This window comes from Apis cerana, linkage group LG11 (genome assembly GCF_029169275.1).
Source record: "Apis cerana isolate GH-2021 linkage group LG11, AcerK_1.0, whole genome shotgun sequence".
NCBI lineage: Eukaryota > Metazoa > Arthropoda > Insecta > Hymenoptera > Apidae > Apis > Apis cerana.
In genome coordinates, this window is record NC_083862.1 from 6,924,052 (window position 1) to 6,941,210 (window position 17,159).

At 21.3% G+C, this 17,159-nt stretch overlaps 3 protein-coding genes across 11 annotated transcripts in view; 2 read left to right on the top strand and 1 right to left on the bottom strand.

Annotated features, from left to right (window-relative positions):
• The first annotated feature begins 149 nt into the window (after positions 1-149).
• Positions 150-5,898, top strand: LOC108000111 (serine hydroxymethyltransferase). 3 transcript variants are annotated; one of them, XM_062081633.1, is made up of 7 exons: positions 150-302; positions 2,324-2,512; positions 3,386-3,579; positions 3,760-3,971; positions 4,082-4,406; positions 4,521-5,020; positions 5,113-5,898. In XM_062081633.1, exons 2-7 carry the CDS (start codon positions 2,336-2,338, stop codon positions 5,277-5,279), a joined length of 1,575 nt encoding a protein of 524 aa, XP_061937617.1. In that variant the 5' UTR covers positions 150-302; positions 2,324-2,335; the 3' UTR covers positions 5,280-5,898. The 3 variants fall into 3 exon arrangements, with proteins under 3 accessions (XP_061937617.1, XP_061937618.1, XP_061937619.1); XM_062081634.1 differs by having other exon boundaries at positions 238-452; XM_062081635.1 differs by lacking the exon at positions 150-302 and adding an exon at positions 1,894-2,051.
• The window catches only part of LOC108000112 (uncharacterized), a 56,702-nt gene continuing 44,918 nt past the window's right edge, over positions 5,376-17,159 (bottom strand). Inside the window, exons 6-12 of one of the 2 annotated variants that reach the window (XM_017060291.3) lie at positions 9,657-9,816; positions 9,493-9,571; positions 8,891-9,125; positions 8,636-8,774; positions 8,390-8,530; positions 8,034-8,318; positions 5,376-7,826 (exon numbers count right to left, since the gene is read on the bottom strand). In XM_017060291.3, the coding sequence (XP_016915780.2) occupies positions 8,069-8,318; positions 8,390-8,530; positions 8,636-8,774; positions 8,891-9,125; positions 9,493-9,571; positions 9,657-9,816 (1,004 nt within the window). In that variant the 3' untranslated portion in view covers positions 5,376-7,826; positions 8,034-8,068. Of the gene's footprint in view, positions 8,319-8,389; positions 8,531-8,635; positions 8,775-8,890; positions 9,126-9,492; positions 9,572-9,656; positions 9,817-17,159 lie in introns of both variants that reach the window. The other variant, XM_028667819.2, reaches the window with a different exon arrangement.
• Positions 10,767-17,154, top strand: LOC108000140 (uncharacterized). 6 transcript variants are annotated; one of them, XM_017060331.3, is made up of 8 exons: positions 10,791-10,998; positions 11,080-11,213; positions 11,527-11,769; positions 11,991-12,375; positions 12,464-12,845; positions 13,243-13,365; positions 13,610-13,742; positions 13,829-17,154. In XM_017060331.3, the coding sequence occupies exons 3-8, from the start codon at positions 11,528-11,530 to the stop codon at positions 13,875-13,877; spliced, it is 1,314 nt and encodes a 437-aa protein (XP_016915820.1). In that variant the 5' UTR covers positions 10,791-10,998; positions 11,080-11,213; position 11,527; the 3' UTR covers positions 13,878-17,154. The 6 variants fall into 6 exon arrangements, with proteins under 6 accessions (XP_016915819.1, XP_016915820.1, XP_016915822.1 ...); XM_017060333.3 differs by having other exon boundaries at positions 11,568-11,769; XM_017060330.3 differs by lacking the exon at positions 11,080-11,213 and having other exon boundaries at positions 10,767-10,998.

Here is a 17,159-nt window from a genome sequence, read left to right on the forward strand (position 1 = left end):
CGTAAGAATTATTATATTAATTTTCTGATTATTATAATTATTTGACAAATTTTCATTAAAAGATAAATAAAAAAATTAAAGTATCATCAATATACATTTATATTTTATATAATGTAATAGAAAAAAAATCTCAAAATAAGTTAACTAATAGTTGATCAGTAAGAAATATGATGTGTATACTGTAGTTTTGTATATATTCGAAGAAAATATGAGTGAACTACTTACTTTCAAACAAGTGGTATTGCTATAGTAAAATCACAAAAGTTGTTGTAAATTCGTATTAATTGAAAATTTAAAATAGAGTAAGTTGCATTGTGATGCAGTGAAATATTTCCAACTGAACAATTAAAAAGTGGAATTAAATTATCGAAAATATGTTAATTAAATTGATAAATAATTAATAGAAAATTTCTGATCAGATCTGTAACATATTTTTAATAGGGAATATTCTGGTAGGAAGTCTAATTATATAATCTCATAACATCTTGTATTAAAATATTTTGTATATTATAATGTAACAATTATAATATTTCTTTTTATTTTATTTTTAAAAATATGAACTGAAGAAAAGTATTTAAATGAATTACAAAAAAATGACGTTGTAATTATTTAAAATTTATATAATAATACTTATGTATATTCAATATTTTTATTATATTAGATATAATATAATATTAAATATTATTTTTAAAAATTTTTTTATATATACACAATAAATATTAAATAATTATATTTATTATATAATTGATCAAGAAAAAATTTTATACTTTTATATAAACTAATTTTTAAATATTTATAACTATTATAAATTAAATAAATTAATTTTGATATTGAATTAAAATGAAAACGTTTGAAATTAAATTTGAAAATTACGCGCGTGTACATGATGGTTATTAATAATAGTTGTTGATTTAAAATTTTTCAATTCGAAAATTTTTAGGTTAGACAATATGATTACATATGTTATTAAATGCATAGCTGTAACTAATATATGCAAAATATAATAAATTTCTAGTTGTCATATACATATAGTAAGAAACTAAAGTATTCATATATAGTTTATATTAAAATGGAATAATTTATTGAATCAAATGATTTAAATTTTTTTGGAATGTTAGAAGGATTAGTTTGTTTATTAAATAATATAAAAAAATTAAATTTAAATAATAATAATAAAAATTAAAATTAAATAATAATAATGTTATTGTGTATATAGATGAAATTGTGAAGAAACAAAGTAAAGATCATAATTTTTAATTTTTTTATTTGAATTTACTAATCTAAAACATTCTTTTCATTCTAAAACATATCTTTTATAAATCTAAATTACAATTAGTAATTTTTTCAACAAAATTTTTATATTTTAAAAAATTTATCTACATTAAAAAAATTCGATTTTAATAAAAATTTGTATGTATGTAAATAGAACATAATATATTATACATAGAGCAATTTATTTTTTTCCGATAAAAAATCTCTTTAAATAAAATCAATTAAATTTTTATCATTTTTTCATATTTTACATAAAAATATTTTTTATAAGAGGATAATAGAATATTAAAATCTAAATATTATTCAAAATTTTTAATATAGTTCAAAATTTTGTTTTTGGTTTTATTATAAAATTATATTTTTAAAAAATGAAATAATAAAATTTTAACTTTAAAAATTAATTACATTATCTTGAAATGATATTTCATTTAAAAAAAATTATTTCATATATAATATCATGATCTACATTCATAATATAAAACAGAAATATGATTTTGACAACAAATTATTGCATTTGCGTGATATGTATAAAAATTTTTGTGATTGACTGTATATATATATAATATTATATACATATATATACACATAAAGTTTCATCGAAATCGATAAATGCATGAAAAGTTAAAGATATCGAAAAATGAAAAATTTATTAAATTTATTATAATCATAAGCTGAAAGTCGTGAAAAATTGCGAATTTTCGATCGTATTTATAATTCATAATAATATTAATAGATTTTAATAAAATTCTGTGCATATAACTTTTTTAAATTTATAAAAGGTATAAAAAGATATAAAAATATAAAATTTTCATTGTATATTCAAATAAAAAAGTTAAAAATCATAATTTTTACTTTTTTGTTCACAATTTTATCTAATAGCAATTTATAAAATTTTTTTTTATATATTTATTAAATTTATATTTATTATTTATATCCAATATTTCAAAAAAAATTTAATCTAATTTTAAAAAAATTATTCCATTTTAAAAAATGTATGAATATTTTTTTTTCTCATTGTATGTATTTCATGAGTTTTTATATATAATTTAAGAAAACTCTAATTATGACTGTGAATTGGTCAAATATAAATCAACGCTATTTTCGATTGGTTGAAAATTGGTTAATCACTCGAACAAAACATATAAAAGGTCATGCTATTCAAGAATGTATATCAGAAATCTTTCGCGGCGTTTCGAATCTCAACGTATATTTTTCAACCACCTGTTGCACATCAAAACTTGTAAGTGATTTTATAAATTATTTATTGTTAAAAATAGATTTCATATAGTTAATAGTAATAAAACAAATTTAACAAATTTTATGTATATTTTTAGATAGATCATATATTAATTTTTTTAATTTATTAGAATTATATTATTTAGAATTATTAGAATTATTGTTTATACATTTATGTATATTTATTATACATATTTATTATATATTATATATATTTATATATTTTTTCTATTAATCTTCTATTAATTTCTATATATAATTTTAATGTTTTTAATAATATAAAATAATTTATATTTAATTTTTGTTATTTTATTATTCTGACAAATAATATTGTATTAATCAATTAATTAAATAAAAATTTGAAAGTTTTAATATTTATATTTTTATATATTTTATTTTATTTTTTATATATTTTTAATATATTAATTTTTATATATCTTTTCTATATCTTTTATATATCTTTTTGATTAAAATAAGAATATATATTATGTATTAATTAAATTATAAGAAGTATTATTTAAAATTCTTATAAATATATAATTATAATATAAAATAAACAAATGAAATAAATAATAAATAATAGTAATCAAAGTATATTTCATATGTATGTATATAATATATTTAGATTTCTTTTTTATTATGTCATTATACAAAGGGTTATCAACGAAAACATTGAACTTTATCAGAATAATAACTAAAAGTTGCATAATAATATGAAATAAAATTTCCTACAAAGTTAAAAAATAAACAAATATTTATTAAAATAGCTATTTCAATATATTTCTTATATGAAATAAATTTCAATTTATTTTTAATTTATATGTATTTTTAATGTATAAAATAAATATTAAGAAATTTTAAATTATTACTTATATAGCATATGCCTGGATTAATTTATAAAAATGTCTGGGAAACAGACCCAGAGCTTTTTGAATTAATGAAAAAAGAAAAAAAAAGGCAAGAATCTGGTCTTGAAATGATTGCTAGTGAAAATTTTACATCTCTTAGCGTTCTTCAATGTTTAAGTTCTTGTCTTCATAACAAATACAGCGAAGGTCTTCCTGGTCAAAGGTATTGTTTATAATTTTGTTATTTAAATTTTATTAATTTTATTAATTAATAATGATATTATAATTTATCATTATTGTTATCTTTTAATTTATTCTTATTTTATTATTTAATATCTTTTTATTTATATGTTTATTAATAATTAAAATTAATTGTTATAATTATCCTTATCATCATATTCAGATATTATGGAGGAAATGAATATATTGATGAAATTGAATTATTAGCACAAAAACGTGCTTTAGAAGCATTTAATTTAAATCCTGAAGAATGGGGTTGTAATGTTCAACCATATTCAGGAAGTCCAGCTAATTTTGCTGTTTATACAGGTGTAGTTGAACCTCATGGTCGTATAATGGGTCTAGATCTTCCAGATGGAGGGCATCTTACACATGGTATTATATAAATTTATATATAATATAATGGTATTATATTATATATAAATTCATAAGAATATTATAAATTAAAGTTAAAACTATTAAAATTTTTTGGATGAATTTTTCAGGTTTTTTTACTGCAAATAAAAAAGTTTCTGCAACATCATTATTTTTTGAATCAAATCCATACAAAGTTAATATTAATACTGGTTTAATTGATTATGATAAATTAGCTGAAGAGGCAAGATTATTTAAGCCTAAAATTATAATAGCAGGAGTATCTTGTTATAGTAGATGTTTAGATTACAAACGATTCAAAGAAATAGCAGAAGAAAATAATGCTTATCTATTTAGTGATATGGCTCATATAGCAGGATTAGTTGCTGCTGAATTAATTCCTAGCCCATTTAAATATAGTGATATTGTATCTACTACAACACATAAAACTTTAAGGTAATTTATAATTAATAATATAAATAAATGATTTTAATTAATTTCTAATTTTATTTTTAACCTAATTTTTTGTCATATTTCATTAGATAATATTTAATTTTTTAAAATTTTTAGAGGACCTCGAGCGGGTGTTATCTTCTTTCGCAAAGGAATTAGAAAAATTAGAAAAGATGGTCAAAAAATTATGTATGATTTAGAAGATAAAATTAATCAAGCTGTATTTCCAGGACTACAAGGTGGACCTCACAATCATGCAATTGCAGGCATAGCTACAACAATGAAACAAGTCAAATCACCAGAATTTATTCAATATCAGAAACAAATTATAGCTAATGCAAAAAGACTATGTACAAAATTACAAGAGCATGGTTATAAAATTAATACAGATGGAACTGATGTTCATATGTTGCTTGTAGATTTACGATCTACAGGTATTACTGGAGCTAAAGCAGAAAAAATTTTGGAAAGTATTTCTATTGCTTGCAATAAAAATACAGTGCCTGGTGATAAAAGTGCATTGAATTGTAGTGGTATCAGACTTGGTACACCTGCATTAACTACTCGTGGTTTAGTTGAAAAAGATATTGATAAAGTTGTAAACTTTATACATAAAGGTATTTATTTTAAAAGAATGTAAAAATAGAATTTAAAATTTAATGCAATCATGTATAAAAAATATTTATATAAATATCTAAATGTTTTTTAGGGTTATTACTTTCTAAAGAAGTATCTAATATTTCTGGTCCGAAACTTGTTGATTATAAAAGAGTATTAAGTACTGATGCTAATATAAAGGCAAAAGTTGCAGCTTTAAGAAAAGAAGTTGAAACATTTTCTAAACAATTTCCTATTCCTGGTTTTGAAACATATTAATCATATTATTTCGTTTAATATTATATAAATTTAATTAATTTTTTATATTGCATTTACTTTTTATTAATTTTGTAAAAAAAATGAACAAAGATCATCTTTGTTTTATGAACACTTTTTACTCATAAGATATACAAACGTATGTATGTAGGAATTTTGTGTGAAATATGTAGTTATATACATATATAATATTTTTACAGATGTAAATTATTTAAAAAATGCTTATTATGAGTATATTAAGAAATTAAATACAAGAAAATGTTTAATTACAATTAAAAAATATTAGATTATGTGAATTACAATATTGCATTACTTATATAATATAATAAATTTCTTTTTTTCTTTTTACGATTTTTAAAAACTTTGTACACTTGTTATTGCAACTAAATATATTTTTTATATATGTAAATTAAATTTTGTAAAATGTAAAATGAAAATTTATTCGCAAAATTATTATTAAAACAAATTAAAAAATTTCAAAATATAATTCCAAGTTTATACAAATAAAAAAATATTAAAATTTTTTTTTGTGTCATTACACATAAGAAATTTATCATTTATAATTTGTTTATATAATTTTTTGTTTAAAATTCTAAATATATTGCTGTATTAATCATTGAAATATTTGTTATTCATTTTTTACCAATTATAAGTGAAAATTAATTCATAATTTAATTATATATAAGATATTAATATATTTATGGGACATCTTTGAAGAATTGTATAGATTATATCAAACACAATATTATACAAAAATGACGGATAAGATTTATTTATTGTTATAAGCAATTAAGATTTACGTTAAATGAAGAAAAACAAAGAAAAATAAAACTGTCTCACTTTATCTAATGTAAATTTAAATTGCTCATAACTCAATAAATAAGCTTCAAATAACATTTTGTGTATTTTTTGTGTTTTTGTTTTGACCTCTAAATCTTCCGAAGCTATCCCACAAAATCCACTTATATATATCTTATATATAATATTTAATCTTATTTTCATATTTCTTTGTTTGTTATATAGTTTTAATCAACAATCGGCCATAATTTATTTATCCATTAAGAATCCATTTGAATTATTATAAATTAACGTGCATTAATAATAATATTTATATCAATCAATATAATGTTATAATTAATTTATCTATATTATCTATATTCAATTATTGCTTAAAAACAAATTTATTTAGAATTATAATAGTTATTAGAATTAATATTCCTTGTTTAGTTTAAATGTTTTTTTAGCATTAAATAATTAAAATATCTCACAAAATTATGAACAATGAATTCTATTTATAAAGTACATAAGTAATATTTTTAAAATAAATTTAAAATAAAAAGTTTTAAATTATAATTGTACATAACACAAATCTTCTATTTGCATGTTATTTTCGTTTACTATTATATTATATATCTGTAATATTTCAATATTTTATATTTGAATTTATTGTTTTATGATAAATTTTTTATATATAAGAATAATATGTCCATATATTATTTGTATGGTATTTGTACGATATAAATTTTAATAAATTCTTAAATAATATGATATATATATTATATCATTATTAATATAGAAAACAATTACATATCACTTCTGTTAATATATTTGAGAAATTTAATTTATTAACAAAATTTAATTTACTTTTGTTTAAAAATTTAAAAATAACACACCAGGTGTGTTTGTAACAAATCTAAACCATTAAATATTTGTACAATATTTGCTGTGTTGATAAATTATGGAAAAATAAATTGTAATAAATCTCATAATAAAAGAATATTTTGTATGCTACATATGTACTACAAGAATATACATAAGTTTGTATATGTTTATACTTATTACAAATTTATATTCTTGATCATATTTTTTTTCTATATTTTTCAATTCAATACACAGCAATTGTACATTATTTTTATCAGTACAGAAACGTGCTTTATTATAGAATTATGGCCATTTTATTTTCATAATTAAATAGGAATTTTTTTTTTTGCTAAAATTTTTAAACGATATAAATTATACTAATATAGAGTTTAATAAATAAATATTTTACTTGCTGCTATAGTTACTTACGTATGATTCACTCCATTTATTTAGTATTTCAGCAACAAGTAATTTCATTAAGCACTCTTTTCTGTAGCTATAAATGTTATGTCACGTTTATTTGTCATACGATTAAATTTATATAAAATAAATCTTCATTTCAGCAGTTATACTCAAATACATGTTTTTTTTAAACATACATTATTATATGTAGATTATTATTAGTACAAGGATTTTATTCAAAGTTCATGTTTACTTTTAAATTTCACAATAATTTTAATAAGATTCTATATGTCTGATTCGAAAGTTTTATCCCAGTTTCAATATATCAAATAATCTTCAAATATAATATTAAAACAGACCGATGAATGAAAGAAAGATATATATGAGTCACTATTTTTCCTGAAAGTTTTGTCTCTGCAGGTTCATTTTTTGATGAATCCTAACTTATAACTTTGAAAAATTCCTCTAGAAATGCATCCCACATATTTTTATTTTAAATAAGTTTATCTGTACAAATCATTTAAAAAAATTAATTTCAATATATTTAAAGATCTAAAAAGATCAACATAATGTGTATATTGAAAATATATGGGACACTACTATAAATATATATATATATATATATATATATATATATATATATGTATATATATACATACATACACAAACACACACACATATATATATATACACATATATAAGTTAATTATTTACTTTCATCACATTGCACAGTGACGTGTAACTTTTAATCAATCAAGCTCTTGTGCTGTTTGTGAAGTTGAAGCAATATTTCTTTGTTCATCATCTGAACCTTCATCTTCAAGACCATTAAAAAAAGATTGTAAAAGTGTACCAAATAATCCTTGATTGCGAGGACGTGGGGATGGAACATTAAAAAATAATTGTCCTATTTTATCTAAGTACTGTCGATAACATGGATCTCTATTTAAAGATATTCGATATTGCTCACAAAGTACTGTGAATACAGCAAGTTTACCACTAAAAAGCAAAATATATATATTAATATAAATTTTTATTTATTAAATAGATAAATTAAAATTTATACTTACCTATCAACTATTTTTAATAAAAAAAATAAAAAATTCAATAAAGGTAGAAGATATGGTGGACCTCTGTTTATTTTCGGATGTTGTGAAGTATAAGAATTGAAAACTTCTTGTGCAGTTGTTTTATTTTGTAAACAGAGATATCTAAAAATGAGTTAAAATAAGATATATTTTTAAGATATATTTTACATTGTTTTTAAGCATTAAGTATTATTTAGATGTTTAAATGAATAAGGTGAGAATATTTACTGCAAAACTGCCTGGGCTATAAAAAGATCTATTTCATTTTTGTAACCACGTTGTTCATGAAGCTCAACAAGCATTGCAGCACATCCAGAACCATCTCGACTATATATGAAATGTTGTCTTGCCATTACATAATTTTTTTCTAAAAAAATATATATTATTTTGATAATGATTGAATATTTAAAATATTTAATACATAATTACATATACATAATTACATAATTTAGTTTTAATATATTATAAATCTTAAATAATTACCTCTCCAAAATACTTGTGCTATCTTTTGATGCAAATCTGGATGACCTATTTTATAATCTGTATTTTTTATACTCCATCGAAGAGCAGATTGTACAAAAACATCTCTTTCAGGTGATAAAGGACTCATTATACTAAACAAGTTTGTAATTTTTTCAAAATAATCTTGAGAAGGTTCTGTTCCTGATTGTGTTAAAACATTTACAAATAAAATTCCTAAATCAGCTCCACTTGCATGCTATAAATAATAAAAAATAATAATACAATATTTTTTTATATATTAATATAATATGAATAAATTGCAAATATGTTACAAATATTATTATAAATTCAAAATATTATATTATTATTAATTGATATAAAACATTCTTATTTATTGTGTTTTGAAATATTTTAAAATATTTTAATTTTTATTTAAAAAACAAAAAAAATTTTAATGTAGTAAATATTAATAACTGACAATAAAATATAATTATAGATTGTTCGAGAAAAATTTCTAAATAATGCTCAGAAATTGCATTATGACATCATTTTGATATTTCTCGTAATGCTATGTTTAATAAAATTAATAAAAATAAGAAAAAAAGAAAGAATAAATTATATACTTGTTCGTGCTGTAATAAAAGTGTAGAACCATTGTATAGTAATTCCAAAAGTTCCGAATACTTTTTCTGTCCAAGATATCTGAAAAAAGAGGTTAAGCAATCATATTAATGATTGTGTAAAAATGATTCTTTGACGATGTTGATTAATTACATTATTAACCTACCTGAAGTATAAAGTTCTATACATTTGATGAGCTTCATAATAATTTTCCGAATTTATAGATGCTTCTAATTTTGCTAAAACTCGCTGAATAGCGTGATTATACCGCGAGGCCATGTTTACGCTCTTTGGAATATTTTTTTCTACTTTTGTAATTGGTATCACTGTATAAGCAATTTAAATTTGAATTTTCTTTAAATTTCTTTTAAAGTAAAATTAAAGTAAATTTAATATATTTACATGTATAAGTATAAAATATTTATATATAATACTACAAATATTATAAATGTAACGATAAATATTACAAAGACTATAGATTAATATAAATTGATTACTTATATGAATTAAATCATGTAGATATATATTTATTTATAAATATATAATTGTATAAGTGCTAATAAAATAAATATTGAAGGTATAAATTTAATTTTAATTGTACGTATAAATTAATGCAAATGATAAACATATATTAAGTAAGCAAATATTATAAAGTAAATAACAATAATATTATTATATTTTTATATATAATTTTTTATAAAAGTGCATATAAAATATTTAAATATTAATAATGTAATTTATTTAATAATATAATATAAATTGATAAAACTTTTATTTTTATTTTTAAATTAAATTATTTTTACTTTAAAAAAGTACTTTTACTAAAAAAGTATTATAAAAAACGCTAGATTTTTAAAAATAATATTAAAATATTAATTGCTTATTATATAAATTATATCAAAATATAAAATTTATGATTATTGAATTTTAAAATAATATATATATATGTTTATGAATAATAATTAAAATAACAAATATATATGCATTGATTTTTAAATAAGATAAAATAATTATTTTATTTTAAAAAATATAATTGTACAATTTAATTAAATAATATAGATAATCAAATATACATATAAATACATTATAAAAAAATGAATATTTTAATATTTATTTAATTTATATAATTTAAAATATGAATAAAACAATATGAGACAAGATAAATCGTAATACACGGTTTTCAATTAATAGGAAATATTTGAATACTGTCAAATCTATCAATTATAAAAAGTAATATTGATAAATGCGCAAAGTGGCGTCGCATAAGCGTTGAAATGCCTTAGATGCATATATACATGGATATGCTAAAAATCGTGAAGGCAATGCGCCTCTGGCGGCCAGCTGCGCAAACAATCCTTGCAGAAATAATTATCACGATTTATGTTATTCGTAAATGTGAGGAGAATCATTAATGAGAATATGCCAAATAGCGGCGATTAGAGTGATAAACGGGTCCTGTAGTGTTCCCGGTTACACTTTGAGTGAGTGAAAGTCGTGCTCGGTACGGGGTGAGTGTCCAAAACGTTCATTCCCTCCGCTTTTAAAGGGGGGCGGTGGCTCGCATCAGTGTCTTTTTATCGTTTCTTTAGACGTCTTCATCCCGAAAATAACAATGGCCGGAGGATTCGAATATGCATGGATTTTTAAAATGCCAAGCTTGCTACCCTGGCAACCTACACACATTTTCCTGACCCTTTTTTATTACATGTGTCAATTAGCATCGGTACGGTTACTGTACATTTAATATTTTAAACATTAGTTTTGTACGAATTAAAATTAAATTAAAATCGTTCAAAGATACTCGATTCTGCAAATTAATCTATAATATAATCGTCAAATTGAAATTAAGAGTATTCTATTAATTAAAATTATATTTTCCTACAAAAAAAAAAATAAAAATTATAATTACACATAATATTAGCGACTAATTTTTATCTTTATTTATGTTTACGATGTGCTTTTTAGTTTTTTAATTGTAGAAATTTTTTTTCATTTTTTTTGGGGGGGGGCTAATAGAGATAATTTTATTTATACAGAATGGACTTGGCAGAAACTATGAAAAATATTGTTGCCAAAGGTATGCAAACCGAAATGGGACCACCAGGTGGAGGATCAGGTTATCCTGGAACACCAAGTAGTGCTGGTTATGTTACTGAGAAAATGTATATGTTATTACAAGCCTATCTTCAAAACAAAGGTTGGAATCCAAGCATCGAACTGCTGCAATGCTTTTCTGAATTTAAGGATGCATCTATGATTCCAAGTGCTGCTTATTTGCAGTAAGAATACTTAAATTTTTATATTTTTTATATTTATATAATGTTATGCATATAAAAATTATATAAAGTTACATTATATATATATATATATATATATATATATATATATATATATCTCTAGTCAAATATATGTATATATTTGAATAAAATAATTATTAATATATTTGTAAAAAATAATTTTTCATAAAATTCTAAATATACGTTTTATAATATACAAATAGGATGATGGCATCAAGAATTGCTCTGGATTCTCAAGGAAGACTAGTTCTTAGGGAAAATGGAAAAATAATATTGCCATATGAACATTTTGCAAATGCTGTGATGTTAAAGCATATGAATGGTCCACATGGTCTACATTTAGGCTTGGAAGGAACAGTTAGAGCTGTTATGGAATCATATACTATTGGACGAGAATGTTTTGGTATGGAAAAAGAATTTATAATAGAAGTGGTACAAAACTGTCCAAATCCTGCTTGTCGTTATTATAAAAATCAACTTGAATTAACTCAAAAAATGGGACATATGGCACCAACTTATATTCAGGAAAATGAAACAACAGCTTCTCTTTTACGTAGTAGTTTTCCTCATAATACAGATTTTCAAGCAGTAAGTATGAATTTTTTTGTTATTAATTTATGTACATTCTAAATTTATTTTTATATTTTTATAAATTAATTATGTTCTTTTATCATAGACATTAAGCACTGCTAATCCAAATACTCATATGGGAGGATCAACAGCAGATTTGACTGAAATGAGAAGTGCTGGAAATCAAATAAATCTTCAACGTCCTCCAAGCCGTCCATCATTAAATATTCCACATCGACCTGTGTCACAAGAAAAAAAAACCACTGGCAAGCAACATTATGAATCTTTAGTATCTAATATTCCAATATCTGATCATAAATTAACAGATTTCTTAAGAACGAATTTGGATAATTTGGACAATCTCAGTGGACTTGGTTTGGGAAATTTACAAGGAATAGGAAATGCAAATAAAGATTTATTAGCTTTACATAATGGAGCTTGGCCATTAGAAAATGAGAAAGGATCTCGGGCATCTTCAAATTCAGAAGGTTAATAGATTTTAATTTATAAAATTAATGTTTAAAATGAACATTAAAAAAGATGAACATAAAATATTTATTTATTTTTTAAATCTTTAATTTTTATATTTTAAATTTTTCATAAAGTTTTTTTTTTTAAATATTTATGATAGTTTTTATCAAATACATATCATTAAATTTTATATCATTATATTTTGTGAAAATTATATGTTATATAATTTAATGTTTTCATTTGTATTAAAATAACTTATATTTAAAAAAGAAGTTTAAACTTTAAAATAATTTTTAATGCAATTTGTATTTTTCAAATTCATGTATTTTTTTATAAAATTTTTTTTCAAAATTTTTTACTGTAAAAAATAATGAAGTACTTTTTAAATGATCATTAATGATTATCATATTGTAGGAGGACAAGAAAAAATCGTAAGAGCTTTTGCAGAAGTTATGAAGAATATGGCAAGAATGAAAGCTTGTGTACGTCCTGCAATGTGTAAACCATATGGAAAACAATCAGAAGCTTTACAAAAAAGTAATAAAATATATTATCTATAATTTATTTTAATATTTATCTTTTAATGTAATATTTCTGTTAAGTTTACAAATAAATTTTTGTTATAAATTAATTATATTTTATATCATATTAATGAATGATATTATCAGATATACTGCTTTTTTATTATCAAATACTGCTTCTGTGATTATTTTATATATCTTTTGTCAATTTTCTTCCATTAATGAAATAGAAATATATATATTTTGGATTGATTTTACAGCATTGGTTGATACAATACAGCTTGTACAGTCATTAAGAAGTTTTCTGCCACCTCCACATATTCCTGTTTCAAGCTGGAAAAATGAAGATAAACATCGATTAGATCATACGGGTACTCCTTATCTCCCATCATTGTAAGTATCTCTTATGGTTTACATTTTAAGTATACCCTCGTTACATGACTAGAGATATCAAATAAAGAGTTATAATTTTTATGCAGAAAGACTGGAGGTTTAGAAGAGTTATGCGAACAACGCAAGTTAGACTAAACATATGTCTTCGCTTTTTAAGCGGCAGACTAAGTTTTGTCTTTGCGCTCTATGATGTTCTAGTCATGTGGTGTTTATGGGTTAGATGGGTGTTTTGTATTTAAACAACCCGAAGGATTGCTCAAATGTTGTTGGCGTTTAGGACTTCAAAATACTAAGAGACAAAACGAGTCATGCGTGGACTGTGATAAACGTGGGTAGTGAAAATAAATTTATATATAGTCAATCGAAATTCACACCGTTATTTTATATTCAAATTAGCTTTATTTCATTGTTTTAAGTTTTTTGTGAATTTTTATAATCTGCCTATGAGGTTTATTTAAATTATAATTGTGGGGCAAGATAGTTTTGAATTATCTACCTTATAATAAATAATTTACATATTATGAATATGTATTATAAAATGGCATTTATATTTTATTGTTATGCATTGATTTAATATCTCACCACTTGTGTTCCAATGATACCTGATCAACATTATTATGAAGATGTTTTTTGTTATATGAGTAAATTTTATGTATGTATTGGAAGTTTACACAAACTATAAATATTAAATTTAATCTTGCATATAAATATGAAAAATTTATTAATTAAACATTGTTATAAATACTCCATACGAGAGTATATATAAGCAATCATAATTCTTGTTGTTACTTGACCTCGCATTATTTAATTTTTGAATATTTATTATATAAATTATAGGATATTGTTTTGATTTAAATAAAATGAATTAACAAAAATTATCCAGTTAAAATAAATATTTAATTACTATATATACGTATATATATAGTTTTTAGAAATTGCTCTATATAAATTATTGTTTATTTATAAAAATAGATCAAACATATATTGTTGTTATGTCTAATATTATTATCTGTCGAGTTAATGTTAAAACTTACAATAATTTATAAGCTTCATAGGCAGTAACATGCGGTGTGCACATGTAAAAAACGAAATTATTGGTCAATTTATAGATATTTTTCAATAAATAAATTATTTCATTACTATATACAATTAAAAAAAGAAAAGAATAAAGAATTACATTATTAAAAAATGTTTGTAGCGTGATTTGCACCAATGCTCAAAATTTTCTCTCTGTGCACTGATATTATTTATAAATGGTATTATCTTTGACAACCGCGAAATGCGTAATAAACTAAGAAAAGAAAAAGAGAGAAAAAGAAAGAAAAAAAATATCATGCGTTATTTCAATCGAAATTTTTCGATAAAATGCATTTTATTTTGGTTGTAAAAATAAAATCATTTTAAATTCAATTGTTATACGCATATCTGCGATGGTAAAATGTTTCCTTCTTGCTCGATAATATCAAAATATTGAATTCTATATTTCTGAATATAAACAGTAAATTTGTGTAAGGAATGTGTGTAAAATGGATGAATAGTTGAATCTTGTTATATACAAGTTCGATGATTGTAAAGTTTCGGCTATCAAATAGCAAAATTTTATATGAACGTGTATGAATGTGTGTTTCTGTTTAAATATCTTTCTATAGACGTGTCTGTTATAAAACGCATGTATATTTATTTATAACATCTGCAGCAATTATAATGATCAATCGTTAACAGGGCTCAGATTTCTGTGATCAATAATTTACACCTATCTGAATATTTCTTTTTAAATTTCTTTTCATAAATTTAAATTTTTTTATATTTTTTACATAAAATAGGACAATAATTTTATTTATTTGAAATACTTTGACTATTTTATATTTAAATTTATTAATTATTTGTTGAGTTCATAGATTTATTATTTAATATATTATATAATATATAAAAAATATATAATATAATGGTAATTTTTTTGTTATTAGTTATACACGATAACATTTAAATGAATCTAAGTAAGATAGAATTTAATGAATAAATCATAATAAAATTTGAATTTTTTTGAAGTTGTTTAATTTAATATTATGAGTTGAATTGAAAATTATTATTATCTTAATTTTTTACAATTTTAAATAATTTTTTACACCAATTCATTTATAATTTTATATTTAAATACCAATTATTAATTATTAGTTATATTAATTTCTAAAATAATATTTCAAAAATATTTTGAAATTACTTACATTTTTTAAAATATATTTTTTAATAATTTGTTTGCATATACAAGTTGCAAAATAATGGATCTTATTATATATAAAAAAATATATAAAGCAAAAATATTTTATTTTCGTAATTTTCGAGCAATATGAAATTGGATGTAGTTGATAAAGATATATATGTCTATATATATAATAATATAAAAATATTTAACATACAATAAAATATTAAATTATTTATTTTAATTTTATGTTTTCATTTTAACTAATTTTGTTATCTTAATATTGGAAAAATAACATGAAATATTAAATATATTATTATTATTATTATTATTATAAATTTTTTGATGAAATTTAATAAATATATAACAAATATATATAAATTTCAAATATGTTTTCTTAAATTGTTGAAATTAACAAATAAAATATGTCATAGTTTCAATTATGAGTCATCTACATTTAATACACAAAATGTTAGAAATTGCGCAATGCATGCAATCTGAAATACATATCACCGAAATTTAAGTCCTGTATATTCTTTGTTTTTTGTTAATCGATATGATCTTAAAGTAAAGCTGCTATAATATAATTAAATAATTTTTGACGATTTACCTGTTACACGCCAAAGTGTATTTGCAAAAATGACTAAATGGACCTATTTCTTCTAGTAGTTATTACAAGACTAACGTAACGTGTCGCCGTTTATCTTGTTGAGCGTTGACACGATTAAGCATATCCATGATTAAGTCGCTAGATACATGTCAAAAAAAAAAGAAAAAAAAAAAAAAAAAAAAAGAAAAGAAAAAAAAGAGGGAGCACGGAAACAAAGTCTGATAAAAGGTACAAAAAACCGAGTCTCGAAACAAATTAAATGTTTTAGGTGTATGCGAGATAGAGTTGCGACTGTATTGAACTATTATTCGAATTCAATTTCCAAGTTTTATCGCTCTCGTCATATTTAATATCAATAGGAACCGTGTACAAGTTTTCTGCACCTTCTGACTTTGACAGTAAGATCATTATAACATGCGCACCATCATTGTTCATTTAGCGATTGCATAAATGGACAATCGATTAATGATGATGAATTATAATACCAATGCTACCGCTATATTTGCACATTAAGCTCGTTGTCGCTTGCCAGTATTGCTCTTCTGTATTCTTGCATAATTCTAACTGATGAACAGCAATCATTAAAGTTTTTACAAGTGTGACTTAC

Coding starts and splice junctions, on each gene's coding strand:
- LOC108000111 (XM_062081633.1), top strand. CDS start 2,336: ATGACTGTGAATTGGTCAAATATAAATCAACGCTATTTTCGATTGGTT. Junction 2,513..3,385: donor CCTGTTGCACATCAAAACTT/GTAAGTGATTTT, acceptor TTACTTATATAG/CATATGCCTGGATTAATTTA. Junction 4,407..4,520: donor ACAACACATAAAACTTTAAG/GTAATTTATAAT, acceptor TAAAATTTTTAG/AGGACCTCGAGCGGGTGTTA.
- LOC108000140 (XM_017060330.3), top strand. CDS start 11,528: ATGGACTTGGCAGAAACTATGAAAAATATTGTTGCCAAAGGTATGCAA. Junction 12,846..13,242: donor GGCATCTTCAAATTCAGAAG/GTTAATAGATTT, acceptor ATCATATTGTAG/GAGGACAAGAAAAAATCGTA. Junction 13,366..13,609: donor ATCAGAAGCTTTACAAAAAA/GTAATAAAATAT, acceptor TTGATTTTACAG/CATTGGTTGATACAATACAG.